Source organism: Pungitius pungitius, chromosome 8 (genome assembly GCF_949316345.1).
Source record: "Pungitius pungitius chromosome 8, fPunPun2.1, whole genome shotgun sequence".
NCBI lineage: Eukaryota > Metazoa > Chordata > Actinopteri > Perciformes > Gasterosteidae > Pungitius > Pungitius pungitius.
The window spans coordinates 5,444,447-5,468,297 of NC_084907.1; the positions used below are offsets into that span (position 1 = coordinate 5,444,447).

Genomic DNA, 23,851 nt, shown 5'->3' on the forward strand with positions numbered 1-23,851 from the left:
ACAATAATTATAAGGTAGCTGAGAATACTTCTCTAACTTTACGGACGTCGATATTAAAGACAAATGTGTTTTTAACAGTGAGGCAGCTGTTTCGCAGTAAAACAAGATGTTTACACTGATGGCTTTCACACTGATAGGACTCTGCTAGTCACAGATATTCATAACTACTATACAATGATAATATGGGCTATAGATTACATGGCTAGCGAGCCAAGTAAACTAGGTCGCAGGGTGTATTTGAATTGGATTAAAAAGTACAAAGGAGACAACAAACAATGGGTCTGAGTTATCCACAAGGTGAGGAGGTTTAATGCAGAAAGGATCATTTCCTGCTCTTTTTTCACCAAGTATTTCATCATTTTTAAACAATAAGTAACTTGTTTTTTTTCAACTCGGATAACTCGCTTAACACCAAAGAATCCTCTGTTGACCTGAAATCAGACTCTCCGTGGGGTGAATTGGAGGATGCAGATTTAACATGAACACCTTATAAAATACAGCACATTTTTGTATTTTGCCATGTTTTCAGCTTGTGGCCCCTTTGACAAAAAGTAAGTTTAGTTTGGGCACCTTTCCATGTTTCTAACACCTCTGAGCTTCTAGCAGTTCAACTAGCAATATTTATTATCCAAACATTTTTAAATAACACGGTCAAATATCCAATATCTTACTAAATAAAATGAAATACAGAGTTCAACGTTTTTTCTTTTCCAATTCAATCTTTTTATAACTTCCCTCCAAAGAAAATATGACCTTTTGTAGGGGCCACGAAGTCTAGTAATGACTTTATTGAGCTGATAATACCACTGCTTTCACTGCAATAACATTTTGAATGCGAGATATTTACTCTTTCAGGGAGTATTTAGGGAGTTTAGTGGTCAGTAGGCGGCACGAGTAGAATAAAGACGAGACAAAGGACGGGAAAACAAACCACTGTTCACATCCTGTGTGAAATCAACGATGTATTGTTAGTCTTTTTTGTTTATTTTTCTTTTTCAATCCAAACCTCAAGGTGTTTTTCTCTCCGTTCCCAATATTATTACCATGTGTGCTTCGTGAAGCATCATAGTTTGACGCGCCGTTCTACCCAATGAGCCATAAAGTGGCACCGAGTCCTAACCAAGTGTCGGCATTTTAACGAGTTGGGACAGGGAACAGATTGCCGCTGGACCCGAAGACGTTTGAATGTTAAACAGAGATTTAAAAAAGAGCGTTTGCTTGTGCAAACCTCACCTGTGTCATAAAAAAAAAAAAGACATGAATCACAATTAGTGTTTTCTGCTGTTTGGCAGCGATTACTCATCATAAATCATCCTTTGGCCAACAGATAAATCAGCTTTATTCATGATTTTTTTTTAAACTCCCTGTTCTAACGACCAACTGTTCATACGGACCACCTTCTAATTTAACCAGGAGCTCACATTGGTCATGATGAATGGGGCTCACTGCCAGCGGGTCACACAAAACTAATATCCCACTCAGCTTGCCATCCTTCGTGTGGAATGGCAGACCCTTCGCACACACAAACACACGTCGTTCTTCCTTTTCTCTTTTTTTCGGATCTTACTGTCCCCTCTCCTGCTTATTCTCAGTAGAAAAAAAAAACAAGGTGAGATTGTGTGTAAATATGAATAATGCAGGTTGTGTACTCTTGCAGCGCCCTTGGAAAGATGGTCCGGCCATGTTCCCCTTTTCTTTTTTTTTTGAGGTTTAGGAGTGCAGATTGGTTTTCTGTGTTGTCTCCAAGAAAGTCGAAAGAGCACCAAACAAGACCACGATGGTTCAGCGAGGAGGAGTCTGACCTTTAGCGGCTTCTTACTTGTGGGGGGGGAAGGAAAGCGTGTGAGTTGACTGTTAAGTCTTATTACACATTAATCAACTCGGGCAAAACCAACATGTGCAGTTCTCATATCCTCTTAATAATAGTTTTATAGTCTTTGTTGTTCATCACAACTGTAGCCTGTGGCAGGAGCAGTGGCGGTTCCATCGGGACCAGCGGCTCCTTCTCTGAGGGCTGAAACATCATCAGAATTTAAATTGAATTTTGAAATATGTTTTGTGTTGAATTATTCCCCGTCGTCTTTTCTCTTCATCTCGAGGCTTTTCCTCTTGGTTGAACTGCTTCCAGCCTCAAGTGGCGATTTATTTGGAAGGCTGGCCTGTGGTATCATGTAAAAGGGGTAATGACAATAATCGCACAACTCTGCAGTTCCTCTCGGCACTGTAGAGAATTTAGACAATTCTTTTCCCGAGTGAATCTGCTTTGATTCACTCTGAAATGTATCAGTTCAGAAATGGATTTTCAACAACACAACAGTTCGTATTTTGCTCAGTCATAACCTCAAATTAATTGTTTTAGATGAAGACTTTACATTTGTTTCTTAGCTTGAGAAATTCATCATGAATTCAACAATTTTCTGAATGCCTTATTTTCATATGTAGAAACTATTGCAGAAACTACAGAAATTAGAGCCATGCAATAACCGAAATGATCTTGGTTCTCTTTGAAGCCTTTGGCTGTTTACTGCATATTCAGAGACATGTATATTAATATATTAAATGTGTTTCTGTTCATCTTTTAAAGACATGAATTCATCATCTGCTGTTTTCAATACTTGCAAAATGTTTTTTGGCTGAATTTGCTTTTTTGTCGCATCCAACATCCAAAAGCAAACCGACCTCCTTTGTTTAATCCCTAGAGTGAACTACTTTTGTCAGTCATGTGATCGAGCGCACAACCAATCGCTGTGGTCACTCCACGTGACAACCTGATGCAATAAATCCATTATTATTTTCCATTGCATCGGATAACCACCACAAGCATATTTTTATGACGCTTCTGTTGAAGATGAATCTACTTAAAGTTGGTACAAAGTGAACATAAACTCAAGTGTGAGGAAATGGAAACGTAATGCAGACATTTTCATCCCTTTTTGTCTTTGTACCAAATAAGATCTCTCCAAACCTCGACCCACCGTGTGCTTTTGCTTTGTGCGTTTGTGTGTAGATTCATGACTTACATGACCGGCAGCTCGGTCTAATCAATTAAAGCTTTTTCTGAGCACCGTCAGCTCACACAGGTGGTAAATCTTCAAGATATATAAGAGTGAGTAATTACTGAGTAAGCTTTTTACCTTTCAAGGCAGGAATTTAAAAAAGCCTAAGTTTAGTCCTTCAGCTGATCGCGGAATAAAGGTTTCTAATGTGCTTCATCACAGCTGTAACGATTTAGGACCATTAGGCCCGATTGATTGCTTTGGTTCCCTTGCAGCTTCCGTTGTGTTTCATTTGCAGCCCCTCGCAGACCTCTCAAGAGCACGCTGGGTTTTTTCCCACGTTGCGGAAGCTTCAGCTGAGTTTGTCATATGGAAGAGCAAAAAATTGGAAAAGATAAAACACATGCCTGAATAAATTCCTTCACAATAAATTTTTCCACTTTTTTTTTTAAACTCGTGGCAGATGGGAAGAGCGAAGTGATGAATCCCTGCAGAAGACGTTTTACCCGCCGCTGTGGTTCGTGCCTTGTTGCATGGTGTAACAACCCAGAATGATTCATTGTTTACTTCATTTGATCTATACTTGACTGTTTCTCATGGCGGCACATATCAGTGTATTGATTTGAAAAGGTTAACGGCTTTTATCCTGTGATTGATTCACTAAGTTTGCCTGTCTGCGACATAATGACCTTCTTGACCTGTCTTGTTTTGCATTATTTATACACAAGTCATTGACTCCCTAATGAATCCGTATTATTTAAATAGGCAATAGTTTACTTACTCTTGACATTTCACACAGCAGCTCCCCACATGCTGTGTGAAACCGATGCAAATTTATAGATCTGTTTATGCAAAATACGAGCATGAGATTAGCTGAATTTGTCTCGTTGAACACTGTTGAATGCTACAAATAGATATCGACTGGTGTTGTTAGAGGCCTGGCTTGGCATGAACTGGGAATAAATTACTTTTTCCACATACAGAATGGTTATAAAAGCCATGACGCATCAGTCACAAAATACATTAAAATTGAGGAAATGAGAAAATCCACACAAAGCGATTAGTTGTAATTTTCTTTTTGGCAGCAGAGAGTCCGTGCGAGGAGCGAGTCTGAGTGTTGATCTGGCCCGAGGAAACGGGGCCGTGGGTTCCCACGATATGGTGCAGCCGCTGGTGCAATCCAATCTCTATCCATTTATTTTTATGCTCTTCCTATTTTTTTGTATTAAAAAACGTACTCTCGGTCGTTTTGCATTGTTGTAATGACTTGCGTTAATGTGGTTTTTGAACTCCTTCTGTTCATTTTCATCCACTCTTTTAGTACGCTATATCCTATATTTACATAATAATGACAGAAGCAGGATTTGAATACTATTAAACAACTCTGCAGAGTTATTGTTGCAGCAGATACTTTTGTCTTTCTTCCCAATGATTCCCCAGCTAAACCAGCAGAAACAACCACATTCACAACACAAGGTGACCCTCCAGGAATGTGGCCTTGCACGCACCGGATGCAGCATTTTGAGGAACGGAGTAGCATTTGTGCGCTGTAGTGCAAAGGCAGCCAGTGGAGGATTATTTTTGAACACAAGAATGAAGAAATGAAATGATCAGCAATTCAAATTAAATTAAAGAAAGTGGTTGCTGGGAATAAATGGCCAGAAAGAACCTCTTTTGCTGCCTGAGATCAAATCACAACTAACTATTCATCATTTCAGTGCTCTGATGTCTTCAATGGTGACACCCTGCTGTGAACTTATTCATTTCAAAATGCGAAGCTCCTTCCACCATATCCCGGATGTTTAACAGATCACAGTGGGCATGAAGACCGAGAGGCCGTCTCTCATCGGCTGACAGCCAGTGAGCGGAGAGAACCGTGAAACCCTTTGTCTGATCTGCAGAGGAGCACAACCTGGCAACAATAAATACGAGCCCTGTGGTCAAATCCCCATCGCTTGTTCATCACCCGTCATATTTCTGACTCTACCTTCTGCACTTGCAGTTCAAATCGGCCTGACTGCTAGGAGTTTTCAAACAAAAAAAGTGAGTGAAAAAAGTGGATTGGCGTATGAAAAGAAACCGGCATCTCATATCACCTTTTGTCCCGTGATTAATAAATCCATCTTATCTGGAAGTTTCCAAATAGTAGATTTCAGTGTACATTTTTGCTGGTCATGTCCGTCATGAATACAAAAGAAAGTCGATGTATAGTCTGTTCAACACTTCTTTAATTAATTGTGTAAATGTATCATTTGTGCTCCTCTCGACTTTGTGAGGAAAAAAGATTTTATGAAAAATCAATCCCAAAAATGGATTTGAGCAATATCACGATCTTCCCTGCATATTTGTTCAGGCACGGCAGAAGGCTGGCTTTGTGATAATCCCCCCCCCCCCCACACACAGCTCTTCAGACTGTGGGTAGTTAGGAGCAGGTAAGTCTGGCGATTAAAGCACTTTTTACCAAGGAAAGTGAGCGCTTTTTTGGCCCCTCACACAAAATTAGAGAGCTGGAAAGCAGCCACGCCTGGGCGGAGAGCGGCCCTCAGGAGACACGGTGGTCAGCGGTGCGCGGGGCCCACCTCCTGTCAAGAGTCTCGTTGAGGGGAGGACGCAGTGGAGAGGAAACTCAGAATGAGCCGATGAGGCCAAACAACCGGAGAGGATCGGGGTGTGGGGGGGGAAGGGGCCCTCTGAACAAGGGCAAGTGTTTTTACAGACACGCCGGGGATCAAAATCAAACCGCTCCATCCGTTTCTCGCAAGTGGCCCTCTTGAGGAAAATGGTCCCGCCGAATGTTTGCTGGAACGGTGCCTCGTGCAGAATATTCACTCGACTTGACGAGCTGCTCGCAGAAGCAACAAGAACAACGGCTCCTGGAGAGATTGGAGGTTTTTTTATTTATTTATTTTTTATTTGAAGAAGACCAAAGAACTTTTCCCAATAGGGAAGATGTTTCACGCCCTCCTCCCAAATTCAGTCTGCTTATTGTCTTGTCGCTTTGATTGAAGTAACAGCCACATAGCACTTTTACACAAAATTACAGTATTTCCCTTATTATTTCCCAATCTTTCCCTCAGGAACCATTGAACGTTGACTTTCACTGCTGAGACTACTTAGACCTGATGTCTGTCACCTCTGCAGAAGATCCTTTCAGTGTCATTTTCCCACCTGCTTGCAAGCTCGTCCTGAAAGTTCATATTTAAAAATCGATTTGCTCCCCCGTGGTCCGCAGCGTTGGCCCGGCGGCTGAGCTGGAGCGATACCAGCGGACCTGACTGTGTACTTTTGTGCATCTAAAGAGCAGCCAAGTCACCTGTGAAAAATCGAATTATCGGACGCCCAAAGGAAGCTGGCTGCAACGGGAGTTCAAAGGTTATTTTAAAGGCCATTCACTGGAGACGTAATAGTTAAAGCTGCCTTAATTATATTTGGGGATTAACTAAATGGGAGGTTCGGGGGTTGGTTTGCGGCTCGCTTCAGCTGCCACCGAACAGCTGCAAAGAAAATCCCTCATGCAGGTTTCACTATAGACCATTGAAACTGACCACTATGAATCCTCATTGACTCAAGTGTGGTGTCTCCTATTGCAATTTCACTTTTTATTGACGCCGGCAAATGAAATTCAAATAAAAATGACAAAGTCAATTTAAAGCTGGTTTTGCATGGAGATAGAGATGTGCCCGTTTTGTGATCTTTTTTTTTTATTTTATTGAATGAAAGTAATTTGACGTTGTGTTCTTACCTACGAGGCTGTGACAACATTACAATCAATTGAGCAGCAGGTTTGATGCTTTGATTCATGACGGAAATAAATTAGTCTCTTCTGATTATTCTTACATTATTTGACCCTTGTGATGAGTGGCATGCAGGTTAATAAAAACCCTCTACATTCTGTCTCATAGTGACGTGTTGGATATGCCATCTTTTCTACCTATGCAAAGACTCTATTATATGTCCTAATTGAAAATGACCAGAAACACATGTGGACGGATACACAGCTTGCTTGTGTCAGGTCGACGGCATGTTGCCGTTCCAGCGCTTCGTCTAACCTCATCAGCCTCCTTTCCAGGTACGGAGACATGGTGCCAAAGACCATCGCCGGGAAGATCTTCGGCTCCATCTGCTCCTTGAGCGGCGTGCTGGTGATCGCTCTGCCGGTGCCGGTCATCGTCTCGAACTTCAGTCGCATCTACCACCAGAACCAGAGAGCGGACAAGCGCCGCGCTCAGAAGGTAAAGCTCTTTGTGTGTGTGTGTGTGTGTGTGTTGCTTTTCTTATCTGGAAAGATGAAACAAACTTTATTAAAAGCATCCTGAAATAATTAAACTCATAATAAACACTTGAAATGTGGGTGTGCATCGTAGATCTAAGTCCTGCCGCCTAAAACCTTCACACACACACTCGGGGAGAGGACTTTTTTTTTTACGCCCTTCACGTCCACATCATTCAACGTCCTTCTTAAATCCAAGTACTAAATGTTTGCTATCCACTCACTGCCCTCACTCAGTGGGCTCGACCTTCAAGATAAGAAAGCTATTAAGTTAGAGAGCAGCTGCTGATAGTTAATTGGGGAGGGAGATGTCTGGCTTGAATCCGATATGAAAAATGTCCCATTTTCTCATTGATATATAGATTTGAAATGACAGGAAATAAAATAAGAGGCCAAATAAGGTTTAGATTAAAAAAAGCATCTTAATCGTGGTCATTTTTAACACGTCGTTAGACGCGATAGTGGCGGAAACAAATAGTGAAAACTTACTGAGACGGTTTATTAAACCAATAATGTTACCCAATGGTGTCTCCCACTTTCAAGTAACGAAGCTTTGTTAGGTTAGGGTAATCACTTAAAAACAACAAGTAAATATGTTCTAAAGTAAAGCACCATCTTCTTACTAATACAGATGAATATTGTTTATTTTTTGTGTGGGCATGAGTCAACTGTTGCCTAGCAACTGTTTCCGACAGCAGCAGAGACCAAAAGCACTGGGAGGACAGAGTATCTTAGGAAGTGTATTTGTAACTCATTCACCACCAAACATTTTACAGCCCAGAAGGACAGTTTGTCATTTCTGTTAATTTAGCGACACGCGTTTTCTAATATTCAAACATAAGAGTAATTCAACAGCAACAAACAACCTGGTTTAATTTACACTCTAGCAGCATTTCTGTGGGACCTTTTAGCACAAACTACTGTTTTAAATGGATCTTGAGATTTCCCCTGAGGGAAATGTTGCATTTACACATTTGCAAAACATGTTTTAGACCACAAAGGGAAAGTAAAAGTCCTCAGTAAAACTAATTTGAATGTAGTTCTTTCGAGTGACTCCTCTGGTTTATCTGCCCCATTAAATTAATGAGGAGAAACTCTGAGACACGGAATCTACTTTAAATGAGGAATTAATTCATAAAAACGTTGAAATGTTGAATGACAATTTGAAAGAAATTATATATTTATGCAGTTTATTTTTGCTGTAGTCATGAGGGACCAGAAATTAAAACCACCGATGCACAAGTTTCACAATGTTTAAGACTCACTCTGGAGTCTTGCAACCTAACTGGATTTTTTTACAGCAGAAAGAGGAGCTCAAGGTGCTTTAACTCAAAGTGTCTCGTTGACCCTGGAAACAGCAGCAACAGCTTTTGAGCCGACATGGTCAAGAAGGTCTAAAAGAGTTCAGGAAAACAAAACGATTTCGTCCATAACAAAAAAACTACACAGGATCGACCTTGTTGCAAGGTGGTTTTCCAAAATATATGATGAACTGTTAACACCAGTAAGACAGTACAATTTCTTAAAATTCATATAGATAGATAGACGGACGGAAGGACAAACTGTTTTTTTTAATTATTTCTTTTAACCCATATACAAAAAAGGTAAACTTCTAATACATCCCAAAGATCTATTTCATGTTTGTGCGGATATATTAAATCTACAACACGCAAGCAGTAGAAAGGTCTTTGTTTCCTCCGTTCTCCGTAATCTTCTTACAAAGTGAGAATTCTTTTATCCGCCAGTAAAGGAGATTTTGTTGGTGCGATGGAAGCGGAGCTCTGCCTGCAGGAGCGACTCTGCTGCTTCCTGTAATTGTCTGTTTGTGTCTTGAATTCGGGGTCCAACTGTAAAAGGTCAGCGAATTTACCAACACATTTACTGTGAGCAATTTTATTTACCTATTCACATAAAAACGCCCTCATAACCCCGTTGGCCCACTGTTTTTTCCTCAATAGTGTGTGTTTGAGAACAAAAAGAGAATGAGGGAGAGCAGGAAAGGTTTTATATAAAGAACGTGGCCTTACCTTCCTCTCCATGTCTCATTCGTCTTCATTCTCCTCTAACAACAGGCTGCTCCAGGCTCCCATTACAATTATGTAGTCGTACGGGGATTTGACTTCGCAAAAAAGGTCTTCTCGTGTACCCATTGTCGCCTCACAGTCAGAAAATAGAAAGTAGAGAATCTAAATTGGATTTAATGATAGCCGTTCCCTACTAAGTACTGTATAGTGTGTGTGTGTGTGTGTGTGTGTGTGTGTGTGTGTGTGTGTGTGTTAGGGCCTCTGTGGAGCGTGCAGTGTCTCCTCTCCATGTGCAGTCACCCACAAATAGAGTAACTAGCCTGTGAAATAACCCCTAATAATAATATCCCTAATTCCCTGAGGGTGTTTCAGAAAGAAAACTTCCCTAGAAGAAGACTTTTTTTTCTTCTTATTCTTCTTCTTCTTCATCTTCTTCTTCATATCGCCGCACAACAAAGCGCCGCAGCGCAGTCGCCGTCAGAGCCTCTTTGACGTGGAGGCAGCAAATGGACCGAGGTCACCGCCGTAATGGGATGTCAAGTGGAGCTGCACTGAGAGTTGGCAGGATGTCGCAGAAAGTAAAAAAAAAAAAAAAAGAGCATGAAAGGAGAAAATTAGGAAAGAGAGAACGAGATCAGACATGAAGTAAGAAGCGGGAAGAAAAAAAAAAAAGAACACAAAGGAGGAGGCCTGGTGGGAGAGAGAGAGAGAGGAAAGGAAAAAGCTTTATATATGCGGCAGTTCCCAGTTTCTGGGAGATCATGTAGAAGCAAGTAGGCTTGATTATTATCGAGCGAACAAGACCACCAACCACCAAAAAAAAAGAACGTTAAAATCACAAGAATCCATCATCACCGGGCTCGTTGAGGAGATCCATCCAGGCTCGATGTGTGATTTGCCTCAAAGAAGTCCCCCTGCGATGAAAAACGCTCTCATCACCCTCAATTGTTGCCCCGGGAAACGCACCAAAGGGACACGCAGGGTGGCACTCTGCCAAGTGTCCCTTCATCACCGTGATCACGGCCGCTGCCGCTTATTTTTATGTCGTTCCCACAAACACCATCGGGCTGCCGCGAGGGCTTAGCAGCTCAGCGCATGTACTTTAATCCAAAAGGTCCCCATCAGCGCACTTTACTCCTGCTTGAGTGAAAAATACAGATCTGAACAAAATGATTCATCCTTCACACCCTCAGTTAAGAAAGGAGCTTCACCAGTTTTACACATAAAAGTCCAACTTTAAGGTAAATGTGGGGTCCAGAATCTTTTCAGTCAGACATTTTGGACTCTTTTTGCAATACAAAATCAAATTGACCTCAGTTTGATCTTTAGGATGTGAGCTGCAGCGAGGCATGACGAGCCGTAGAGCAATTTCGACCGAAATGAGAAAAAAAACATGAATGACCAGCCCTTTCCTTTTTTTTAAATCTCAGACGTGGTGATGACGCAGAGCCGGACTTTGGTTTGTGAGTCAAAACTTGCGTCTCTGGAGACCTCCCAACTCGACCTGCTCAGACGTCTGAACTGAAGATTCCTCAGACAAAGCATTAGGGCTCAGCGGACCATCAGAAAAGATGAATACTCATCACGCCACATCAGCAGGGTCATTAATTATTCTTTCATATTTTTCTTTTCCTTCCTCCCCCCGTCAAGTCAACCTTTTGATCAATAGGAAACGCAGGCGGCCTACGACAGCGCTTTCCCTTTCAAATGCATTCACGCTTTAGCTGGAGTTGCTTTAGGTAGAAGAAGTTAACGCCCCCCCCCCCCCTCCTTCCCCTCTTTCTCTCCATTTCACACACCGTGCACGTACAAACACAATTGTTATCATTACATCTGAGTCCCCGGGATCCCTCACACCTTGGCAGGTATCTACAGCCTGACGGACAATTTCTGAAATAATTCCATTACTTCTGATTCACGTCCGGGAAGCAGATATTGCTCCTCCTGTCTCTGGTTTCTGAAATGCGTTTATCGGAGAGGGTTAAAGGATCCTCTCACCCGACGTGTTCAGAAGCACTTCAGGCCGCTTTATATCGCATGCAGTGGTCCTAGTATCCTCTTCATTTAAAGAAACTCCCAACCCGATTTCTCTCTTCATTTCCCGTCCGTCTCTCTCTCTCTCTCTCTCTCTCTCTCTCTCTCTCTCTCTCTCTCTCTTGCCCTATTAAGTAATCACATTTCTCTGTCGTAGGGGGTTATCACACTCGTCTTCTTGCTGCGCCTGATTGTAGACAAAGAGGAGTTGGGAAACTGGGACTTTGGAATTGAACACATTTCATGAACAGCAGACAGGTGGCAGCCTCTTATGGGTAGAATCACCACTAATGCAGTCCATTAGTGTGACTCGGTTGCATATAAACTGCATGAGCAGCTGGGCTTTGCTTCGTTTTTGGGTGGTTCTGCTTATCTTATGGATTCTGGTTCAGTTTGAATTGTCATTACCTGACGGTGGAAAGAACAAACTGAAGCATTTTAGAATGTAGGACGCAGCTTCAAAGAGGCAATCTTAATTTATATGTTCCATTAGCTTCCACAAAGTGGTGGTTTACCTGACTGTGCAGGATGAAACAAATGGCAATTTAGAATAACACAGAATCATTGAATGAGTTTTATTGAGTCGCCTACTTTTTTTCCCCATCAACACTAAATCTGGCAAATAAGGCAAAGTGTGTCCTCATGTCTCATTGGGGCTAAAGTTAACTATTACATTCATAATTATTTCATCTTTCTTGACAACTATTTTCCATATGACCTTTGTCTTTGATAATTTGTTAATTGTTTGTTTCATTTATGAAACTGGCATCCACTGGTATGTGATTCCCAATAATCAGGACTAATTGTTAATGCGGTTTTATAATGTATGTGTTTTTGCATTAAAAAAGGTTTATGCTGAGATAAACCGGTATTTTAGATCTCTACCTTGTACCCATGTATTGTAGAATAGTATTTATAACTCGTTCTCTTCTCTTCGTTACTGCAGAGTTTGTCTGATGAGTCGGCAAGTTTTCTCCTCATTTAACGGCGCATTGCTCATCTCCCGTGAACTCCCGCCCACTCTGTCTGACCCTGTGACCTCTTCTTCTTCCCACGTCCCAGAAAGCCAGACTGGCCAGGATAAGAATATCCAAGTCCGGCAGCGCCAACGCCTTCCTCCACAGCAAGCGCCACGGGCTGCTCAACGAGCTGCTGGAGCTGACGGTGAGCGCTGCTCACCGGTCACTTTCCACTTTAAAACGGGGTGAAAATGTCAGCGGGACGTCCATCGTATTTGTTCCTTTTCAAACGCGCCGTTTGTGCTCATTGGGAACTCAACAGCTGGGAAGCAGCAACTTCAACATCAGCACAACGACGCGACCGGCAATTACCGCTGTAATTAAGCAAATGAAATCATTTAGAGGCTATGAAAAAAAAAAAAAAAGCAACAGAAGTTGGAGTCATTACGTTGCGGTTGTTATTGGGGGCAGCGGTGATAGCAGAGGAGTTATTTCAATGATCTCCCGTGTGGCCGCTATCAGTCAGAATCTTTATGTTTTTTTTTTCCCATTCAAGAGGTTGTTTTACTTTTCATTGTTGTTGTGTTGCTCTGATGGTTAATGCACACTTCGGGACTGAACAGTGGGGAAGCAGACAACTTGACACTGACTGCAACTGCAGCATTGTTATGTTCTTGTTTTTTGCCATCATCATACCTCTAACCTGCAGTATTTTGAGTTTTTTACAAATCGCTCAGCCTTTCAGTTTAGTTGACAGAAATGAGGAGAAACAGCTAGCCTGGATTCACTTTTTAGCTATTTTAATACCCTGGACATGCCGGGCTAATTATCTCCTGGTTGAAGCAGTAGAGCACACCTGGAAATTATAATGTTTAGTGTTAGAATTGTAGGTTTTGTGTTATTAGATAGTTGTTAATACATTAGCATGTTAGATAAATTAATTGTAATATGAATCAAACACAATTTATAGTCATTTAAGTCATTTAATTACTGTACACATTAACATGCTGCCACAATCTAACGTTAAAACCTGGGGATGGGTGCTAATTGCCGTCCTTTATGGATTCCTCCCAATTTTCCCCCCAAAGAGGGTTTTTTGGGAGTTTCTTCTGCCGTCAGGTAGGGAATGAGCAAAGAACCTACGTCAGCCCTGCGCGGCAAACATTCAGATTTTGGACAATAGAGAACTGAGTTAAACACAATGGTTAAAATGTGATGAAATGTGACGATATTATTCATGCTTATCTTCTGTTATCTTTATCTTACGTTTACATGATGAGGCTTTAAGCCAGAGGTGTGATCGTTGAATGTTCTGTAGTGTTAAGTGGACAGGGATCGGTCGGGTCAGTGAGGGATTTCGGATTGGACGGATCAGATGGAGACAGGGGGGAGTCATGTGACGCCTTGGGGAGCAGAAAGGAGGAGCTGGGCTCGAGTGTGCAGCCAATCACAAACGACTGCAGCACAATCTTCTCAATCTAAATCTCTGAAAGTAAAATAAGTGTGTTTCTTAACCAAAAGCCATTAACCTAACCTACGCATGTACTTCTCTTTGTGTCCACTTGCAGGCGTCGACCAACTGTCTTCTCTTCAAAGTAAGCAACCACCACCATGTCGTATCCCTTTTTCGCTTGCTACTCGTCACCACCGTGAAAAAAAACGTGCCTGGTAATGTACGAGCAAATTGCTTGTATCGCTTCCATCCAGTCCGTCACTCTGTGCTGCCGGTGACCCCCCCCTCCTCCTTGCAGATTGTTACTAAAAATGCATTTGGATCTAATCGAGTCCGGTGTGAAAGCTCATGGGTGTCTGGAAGTGGTTAGAATTATCATATAAACGCCATCTGTGAGTGCTGAGCGACTCACACCCCCCCTGCGTGTGTGTGTGTCTGTGTGTGTGTGTGTGTGTGACGAGGCTGCCACAGTCTCGCCGCACCACATTAGGGTGGTGTCACTGCTGTCAGTCAGATATATGATAGAAGCACCGGCCCTCTCGCCCCCTGTAGTTGGATTAGAAGTTCTGGCCCGGCTGGTCTTTTTCAGCTTATACATTTTCAGATTTTTTTTTTGTTCCCCAAACTTCACGTAGAAAAACCCTACAGCTTGATCCCTCTAGGTGCTTTTCACCGAGTAGAGTTGTGATATATTTTAGTTCTGAGGTGCCCCAGTGGTTGAGGGCCAATCACAGGCCCACATGGCATATTTGTGGGTCTGTGTGTGTGTGTGTGTGTGTGTGTGCGCACACATCAGGTCCATCGCCATGCTTGTTAATTCTAAAGAATGCCTCAAAGGAATATCTCTACAGAATGAAGTTTATGACCACGACACAATAATTCAACCGCTGGGTCACACAACCACGAGGCTGAAAACAAATCAACATTTTGTTTCCCACATCGGACACTCAGGGGTCTAAATACACCCGGTGAAATGCCACAGCACATTTCATTTACTTTACTATAAGAAAGTACAAATTCAGGAAAATAAGAAGCATAGTTTCTCACATTGAAGAACGCTCCTTTAAGTCTAAGCAAGCAGCCATGTAAAATAAAAAAATAGCTGATCTGTAACTGAAATCACTAAGCTCTTGGAGGTGGTTATGCATGATGAACAGTCCTGCAGGTTACCTTGATTTGTCAAGTTATTCATTTACTCGCTCAGCAGAAACCGAGGTATTCCCATCTGTTAGTCATGACAAATATTAACTAGAATTTTCAACAAATGTGTCCATGTCCCAATTCTCATCACATTCAAATCTATAATAAAGCTAAAAATGAAATATACCATAATAACTATTCTCTGTATTACTCGCTTGTATCAACCACATCGCTAGTAATTAAAGAGCCGATCCTTCTCAATCAGAAGTTGAGTAAGCTGACTTACACTCACTTATAAGACAAGACGTTGAGGTAAACTTTTGACTTACATACAACCAGGGTCACTTTCCAGATGGATCGTTTTCGAATCGGCCTCCGTTGTCACATGGAAACCACCTTGAACCTCGTCACTGTTCTCGCTCTGTAGCATTCATTCGAGAGGACTTCTGCCTCGGGGGCAGATCTACATATCAAGGAGTCGGAAGGCGTAGTTTTTTGTCGTGCCCACATCGCTGTATTGTTCATGTGTCTGAATGAGAGTCCTTGGGCTGGATCACCACCCACACAAATTCTTTGAGTCACAATGTGCGCCGTGGAAAGGGAATTTATTTGTTTTCAGTTCTCATGATTTTTTTGGCAGTTGTGATTACTTTGAGACTAAGCTGTGTTGGAGCTGGGGCTTTGACACCAAGCCTCGTTTAAGGGGGGGGTTGATGCCAACATTTTCATCCCTCTCTTAGTTGTGTTTTTCCAACCTTCATACATCAATAACCGTCATGCTGCCCGGAGCATCACACGACGCACACCTCTACCCACTTGGATCATTTCATGAGAGAGCTGATAACAACACAGCTTTAGACCTTCTGTAGTTCAATAAACTGGAGGTGGGAGTTAATTTGCTCTCGTCTGACACAGCGAACCAAACGCAAGCCATTGATGGTATCAATTGTTATTAATGGAAGGATCGAGTCACGTGTTCTCACTGGCTCTAAGTCATTCGAAAGCAAACACCTGGAACTTTTGGTGACCTGCTAACAACAAAATTGAGAGTGAACATAAAGCAGAACGAAAGAGCCACGTCTAACTTACATTAGTGAGGACAAAGTTAATTGCTCCACAGAGTGAGAGGCTTTAATGAGTAATTTGTCACCATTCATCAATATTAAATACCTTTATTATTAATAAAGGTATAATATATACCTTTCATCTCTTACGTGTGTGTGTGTGTGTGTGTGTGTGTGTGTGTGTGTGTGTGTGTGTGTGTGTGTGTGTGTGTGTGTGTGTGTGTGTGTGTGTGTGTGTGTGTGTGTGTGTGTTGCTTACTTAGGATACAGAAGAGGATGAGCAGAAGCTGACCAAGTGCACCTCTCTGTTAGAGAGCCAACATCACCACCTACTGAACTGTCTGGAGAAAACCACTGTGGGTATACTGTTGAAATGATGTTGTTATCGTGACAATGCTACAAGGTAAAATTAACTAACAGGATTTGAAATCTCACTACGGTTAAATGATGTGAGTATCATCAGGAAAGTGCACTTTTCAAACGTGGCTCAGAACAGAGTACTGTCATATTATATTTCTGTTTGTACACACAGATTTTCTTATTTGCAATGTATTGAGTTTTATTGCTGTCAAAGTCAATCAATATTTATAGAACAGGGTCTCTGCATATGCGCTAAGGGAATTAACCATTAGTATGTCATTATCATCCCAATTTATTATCCACCTTTTGTGTATTTAATCATCAAATAGTGTTGTTTACCACCCCCCCGGGTCCCATGAGTCTGTTTCTTATTTACTTCCCAGTCTGTTTTCCCCTCCCTGCACAAACACCTCCGTGGGTATTTAAGCCGCCCTCCTGTTCCCCCCTCCAGGCTCACGTGTTTGTGGACGAGCAGATGTACCAGCAGAACTGCTTGGAGACGGCGCTACAGACGTCACGCAGCCCCTCCGTCTGCACCCAGGACAGCGGCGCCGCGGGCAGCTGCTGTGGCTGCGGGGCAAGGAGAGACGCTCCTCTGGCCTCCGGCCTCCCCGCCCCAACGCGCCGGGGGCCCCTGCAGGAGCTCAGCGCCCTCCACATACAGTCACACACCGCCAGGTAACAGCAGAGGACAGCTGCTCCTCCAGGGGAGACGTAAGAAGAAAGGTTTGCAGTAATATGGATGGGGATAAAAAGTGTCAAATAGCATTTTATTTTCAGCTTAAACTGCTTACTATCGAATGGTATAACACTTGAACGTTGTCACTAAAAGCATTTCACACAAAAGAAAATATTTAGCCATGGTTTAACTGCTGACTACTTTAACTAGGCTGAGTTTTTGTTTACCTGAAATGTGCACTTTATAATTTTATTTCGTACCGGCCTGTTTGGGAATGTCTTTTTTTCAGTAAAATAAAACAAAATAAAAAGCGAGCCAATCCACTTTTCCATGTTGATAAGAGCATTAAACTGAAAACAAAATCATGGAGAAAAAAATAAACAAAGGGACATTTAGAATAGATACAAATATGCAATTAATTGTGATTAGATATTTTACTCGTTTGACAGCACTAACAACAAACAATAATATATGAAACATTGCATATTATGCAGCAAAAGAGGAAACGTGAACAATATTGTTATTTGTTAATTACTCAAATGGGACGTGTCTTCCTCCCATTTGTTGTTCTTCACCTTGTAGATGCGTTTGTCTCTCACAGTGCAATAGAAGAACAATATGGAATGTTACCTTTTCTGCCCATTTTTCCCGTTTTTCCTCTAGTCGATCAAACCTCAACCGCAAAACCGACGAGAGCGGCCGGCTCAACAGCAAAGGCAGCCGGATCACCACGGCGATCATCAGCCTCCCGAGCCCCCCCGACCTGACGCCCGATGGCGACAGCCTGCGCCGCCCCCCGCACAGGAGGCCGCCCCCAGAGCCGGCTCGCCGCGCGGCTCCGGGCCTCCAGACCACCGCTGCGAGCTCATCAACCGCCGTCAACATCATAAGGGTCTCTGCCCTGTGAAGCGCCCCGGCTGACGGATGCAAGGCAATGAGGAGTGTGTGACACTGTGTGTGTGTGTGTGTGTGTGTGTGTGTGTGTGTGTGTGTGTGTGTGTGTGTGTGTGTGTGTGTGTGTGTGTGCGATAGACACAAACAAAGTTGCTGCATTTCTAATCTAACAGCAGTCCAGGTGTTTTAACAGCGAAGAATTGTGGAAAAGAATTGCACATTTAAGGTGTCCGGATCATCGTCACACGGCGTTTGGTGTATGACGAGTTCACGCTTCATCTAAAGAGAAATCGTCCAAAGTTTGATTGGACTTGTTTGTGTTTGTCTAAAGAAAAATGAAAAAAGGAAAGCAGCATTTTAAGTCCTGTACCTACGATGCTGCTAATGTCATATCGCTGAAATGTGAGTTGTTTTGAATCATTTTGTTCAAATTTGTATCTATTCAAGGTGTCAAAGACTTAAACCAAACTGTGCTTTTTAGTTGCTTCATTGTTTATATTCCTGACTTCAGGCAGTGAGGCTGACCGGACTCTGATTTCATCATTTACAGGTTTTCATACTGAAACAAAGCAAATGTTTTTTTCAACTTGATAGTGAAAAAAAAAAAAAACTCCAGCTGAAAAAAAAAATACTTTTAATATTTATATAAAAGAATGAGTCCAGCTTTATTCTCTATTTTCTTTCTAATTGTGAATAACAAAAACCTCACTGAAGTTTGTTAGCTGGTCTGAGGTGATCCCCCTTTCTCTGACCCTCAGACCCAAACATTTTTGTTCCTAATAATGAAACGACAATGTTTTATCAAAAAAATACAAAATGAAAAAGGGTTGTTATTCCCTCATGTGCTGGTTTTTAGCAAAGGTTTCTCAAACGGGAGTTCATAGTGTAGTTATTTTGGACTTTTCTAAGCCGCAGCATGTCGATGTACACGTCAAATAAACTACGGCACCATTGTTTACTGTAATAGAAAAACGTGTGTTTTACTGTTTTTTTTCTATTTTGGTCTTTTTGGGGGGGATTTGTTGGAAAATGATCAAATATGTCCTGCCTTATCCTAAAGTAATTCAATTATATCCAGTTTCTCTCAATGTGATCGGTGCTTCCCCCCCCCCCCCGTACCAGTAATTAAAAGCTTCCTGCGCTGTCCGAAGAGGAGGAAACGGTACTGTGTTACGTGTTGATTGTGAACGCGATGTCGGCCTTTTGGGTTTGGAGTGACCGAAAGGTTTTGCACCACTTTCATGTTAAACAACCTCCCCACGAACAATATAGGACGGGGACATGGGGATTGTAAATCCAGAGATTTAAAGGTAAAAGGCAAACGTTTGTGAAGCTTCAAAAAGGGAAAGAACAAGGGAAAATTATGCAAATATATCAGTTATTTTGGCAAATCCAGCACTGGTGTTTTGGGTGGAAATAACAATAATAATATAGTCTTCTCTCTGTTTCTGTCCCCTAGATAAATTCTAGAAAAAAAATCAATCAATGAAAGGACGTTATTTCACAGCTGATGAGAGTCGGTTGACAAAGTGGCAACTTGAAAGTCTCTTTAAATTATCAATGTACTTGAAATTCACAATTTTAAAGGAAATAAAGTAATTGAGAATATGCAGGAATACACTTGAAAAATAATCCTCTGGTTGGTGTGCTATTCCATTCTGTGAAATGATGTTGAAAGCCTCAGCAACAAGCATTCAGAGGACCTTGAGTTGGGACGGAAAGCTCCACAATAGGCGAAAAATAATCAGCTCAATAATCCCAAAAGATTGTCACCGGATGAACGGAATGACGCATTGTGACCTTGAAACTAAGCGGTGATTGGTTCCGGTTTATGGCCTTACTCCTACATTAGTATTTGAATCGCATCCTGTTGCTCGTTGTTGTTCATTTAAAGTCGATGTTTGAAATAGTCTGTGTTTACTGGCCAAGTGTGCAATTGTTATTTGTGTGAAACAATGTGTTTATTTGTCTTGTTTTGCTAACGCGAGACTCCGATTTAACTTTAGCGTGTTTTTGGTTCACAAAGCACCGGGTGAAATTGTTTCGTTTGTATCGGTGTACTGCGTGTGGCATTCCTGTCATTCTTTTGTCATGTTTTAAAAACCGAGGTACGCCAAATTGGTCACTCTACTACGTCCTTTTGTAAGAACAACCGAGTAGTGGCACTCCTCTTGCTGCTACGTGGGATAAAATGACCGAATGGACCCTTCTCCGTCTCACTGTTAAACAGCGGGCCTCTGCTGTGGGCTTGCTAACTTGGATCTCGGTATCCACAGACACACACAGTAGGGCTTTGACCATCCATCACCACCAGGCTTCAACAACCGTCACTTGTTCATCGCTTCTTTATGTGATGGACTTGCCTCCGCAGGCATTGAGTGGGGGGAGGGGGGGGGGGGGGGGACTTTTATAAAAGTCTTGGCGTTGCTATGTGTGTTTTCGTTCTTTTTCTTCGTCTGTTTGTTGTGTTTTTAGTATTCTGTCGGGTTATTTGTTATAACGGCGCTGATGTTTCAGATGGGAAATAAAATCTACGAAAGAATTGAGTGTTTTCTTTCTTCTCGATCCTGTCACAAGCAGCAAAACATGTGAATGGATAGATGTTTGTGTTGAATGGTTATTTTAAGTGTCAGTCCTGCTGTTCGGCACAGCTCTTGTGCGTGTGATGAGATCTCATGTTTTTTGGACATGCAAAACTGTCACTTTTTTGACATGATTAACTTTGACCTTGATACTCTACTCTTAAAGCCTTCTAACATATTATACTGTTGCTTTGCAATGAACGTTTTTTTCTTTTCTCTGTCAACAAATTTTACCATAACTCATTTGTTTGTTTGTTTTACTAATTGTACTATGACTTTTTTGTCTTTAAATGCTTTTATGACATATTATACTACTTTTTCTAACTTTTTTCGATAAACTATTCAATGACATATATATGACTTTAAAAAAAAAAACGTTAGAACTTTTTATGACTTTACTATGACTTTATGAGAGCATCAACACAAGACATTTACTTGGGTGTGGGTTTTTCAAACAGTGATATTCTTTAACTGAAGGAAAGGAAGGAATATTTTCTCTACCAATGCACGTAGGGAACCAGTCAATGAGAAGCTACATCCTTGAAACTACTGTATTACACAGTCCAACTATAAATTCTGATCTGCAGCTGTGTACATGTCTCACTAGATGGCAGTATCATACACAATTCATCTCTTGTAAAGAGTAAAGATGCTCTATTAACCCACAATTCCTATACACCGTATTGATTGTACTATCAGTGCTGCATTTGACAGTTTATCCCCATCAACCATGTTTAATTATAGACTTATTCAGTGATTTAATGTAACAACAATACTATCTAATACGCTAATACGATCCTAACTTTTTATGAACCTCAATACGACACAAAATCCAAACTGTGGCCACAAAATAACGAATGAACATCATGTGATCGACTTAGTTAGGTGAACACAAAGTTTTGCAAAAGCCGAGATAGAGAACATCCAGCAAAAGCAACGTCTTACTGCTCGACATGACGCGATGCACAAAGTCAAAGAGAAGTTGTGTCTGACGCACCTTTTAAATACCCCTTTCGTGTATTTGAGCAGGTGGTGCAGTGAGCTCATTGCACGCCACAAAACACACTCCTACCTTTCACAGCGTATGACATCATTAGCGGTTGTCTTCTTCATGTCTTCACACGGAGGAGCTGGATGACTCAGGCAGACTATAACTGATTCAGTCTGGATATTAAACGCGGTGCAAAGCCGAAATATATCAAGTAACAAGGAGGGCAAGTGAGGATGTTACGGCCCTCTTTACGGTTTGAATGTGTATTAATAAAAGAAGCCTCCACGCTGTGATGCCCTGCAAACACAACTTTGTCAAGCCTTGATTTGAGAATTGACAGCAGACATGTGACAGGAAACGAGGGGGAAGATAGTTCGGGATTGACATGCAACTGAATAACCGGATTCAAACCAAACACTCTGCTTTAGCCTTTAACACAGCAGGTTCTGTGGAGACGCCACCTGACCTTTAGATGGCGGTGTACTAACAGCTTTTGCAAAGTAGTAGGTTTGCTTAAAAATAGACTAAAAGATAAATAATCACTAGATTGTGATCCTAATAAACCCTAATTTATAAGCGTCAGCTAAATAAATAAATGACATTTAATATCAAAATTGCACATTGCATTAGAAGTGCATATGTGTGTATTGATATGAGGATGGAGTTATCGTAGCAACCGGTGAAGCGGTAATCTTCTTTTGTTCAACCAACAGTCAAAAAAAGAAAGATATTCAATTAATTAACGTAACATATCTTGAACAATTCATTTATCACCAATAATGTTGAGGGTCAACTTTCTGCCATTCAACTAATCAACTCTAATCCACTTTGTTTAATATCAGTTAAACTCAAAGAACCAGTTACAATGTTTACTACATCTGTGACCTGTTGCCATCTCACAAGCAATCTAATACATCTAACCAATGATGCAATGAAAAGTGGAAAAAGGAGACATGATAATATAAAATCATTTCAATGACTGATGTGATCCGATGACGTCTTTAACCGTTTGGGAATGGATGCGCTACGTTGACAGGAAATCATTGCATCCTCACAGTGCTTCCTCCTGTTTCCTCTCAAATCTAGAGACATGGAAGCATGTCCTCTTTACTACTTCAGTACAGAGACATGACATAAGACCAAGAGATAACCGCTGTCACGTAGACAGAGAAAGCGTTAAAGTACCTGATGCCACTTCAAACGCAGCCCAAATCTATCTATGTTCTGTGTACGTGTATTTATATATAACCCATAAGTCAGCAGTCGTAGTTGAGCAGTTGTTGCTGCTCCAGTGATCTGAGGAGACGCTTCCTTATCCAGTAAAGGGGCACACTGACAGCTGGGAGGAAGTGGACACATGCAGGAGAAGCAGCTGCAGGTCGGAGGTCACATTTGTGGGGAAATTGTTCTGAATCGCAAAAGCAGCTCGCTGGACTTTAAATTAGACCCAGAACTCCTCCTGTCACTGACTGCTGCGTCTTCATGCTCAAAGCTTTTTCCTATGAGTGTATTATCAAAAAAACTAAAGAAAGAAGCTGCACTCAAAATAACACCGAACAAACAGAAAGGTCAGAAACTGGCTGTAAGAATTCTATAAATATTCAATGTACTGAATATATCCAAATGACACGTGCAAAAATTTTCCTCTCAAAAGTTAAGTAATCCTCAGAGGATTTTCTTCGTTCTTTCAGTGCTTTTGGAATCCGAGATGAGTGGTTTTCTCTCTCTCTCTCTGATGCATAACAAACATCAGGACTGACAGGAAAGGTTCCAGATGACAGAAGAATGTCCGAGGGCACCAAGTCTCCTCACATGTATGAGATGCATCATGTGCCACCCCATGGACTGGACATGTTACTGTCTACCTCAGCTGTTTTTGCACTACAGAGCTGGATATTTATATTTGAGTCTGTTTGAGCATTAGATTCATATCTTCTAAAGACGAGAAGGTTCTGTAATCATGAATATTCAAATAACTGTGTCCAATCTAAAGCTATTCTATGAAATAGATGAAATGCAATGAAATTGCTTGGCACATTTTCCCCAATGCTAAGGGCAAAACACAATAAAATACATTTCCATTTAATTGTAGATTTAATAATTAAGTAGTTTCCTCTAAATTTCTTTCTTCTTTTTTTTCCCCATCAAGTAAAACCGACCTGATATAGTTTTCAGATCGGATGAGATCGAGTGAACGTTGTCTTTGTGTCATTGATTACATCTCATCAATGACAAATCCATATTGTGAGGGAGGGATTGACAACTTCTCCTTCCCTCGCTGAAAGAGCATTTACATCCGGGTCACGCAACACAAGCCTGCGGCTCAGGTGTTTCCTCTGTGACCACAGCAAAGCCTGCCAGGAAACTGGCCCAGTGGTCAGCCTGATGACATCTGGTCTCTCTTA

At 41.6% G+C, this 23,851-nt stretch overlaps 1 protein-coding gene across 1 annotated transcript in view; it reads left to right on the forward strand.

The window, feature by feature from the left end:
• LOC119194099 (potassium voltage-gated channel subfamily D member 3-like) overlaps positions 1–20,250 on the forward strand; it is a 51,207-nt gene extending 30,957 nt beyond the window's left edge. Inside the window, exons 3-8 of the mRNA XM_037448180.2 lie at positions 7,066–7,228; positions 12,387–12,488; positions 13,852–13,878; positions 16,204–16,296; positions 16,752–16,978; positions 17,643–20,250. Of these exons, the coding sequence (XP_037304077.1) occupies positions 7,066–7,228; positions 12,387–12,488; positions 13,852–13,878; positions 16,204–16,296; positions 16,752–16,978; positions 17,643–17,886 (856 nt within the window). The 3' untranslated portion in view covers positions 17,887–20,250. The remainder of the gene's footprint in view (positions 1–7,065; positions 7,229–12,386; positions 12,489–13,851; positions 13,879–16,203; positions 16,297–16,751; positions 16,979–17,642) is intronic.
• The last annotated feature ends 3,601 nt before the right edge of the window (positions 20,251–23,851 follow it).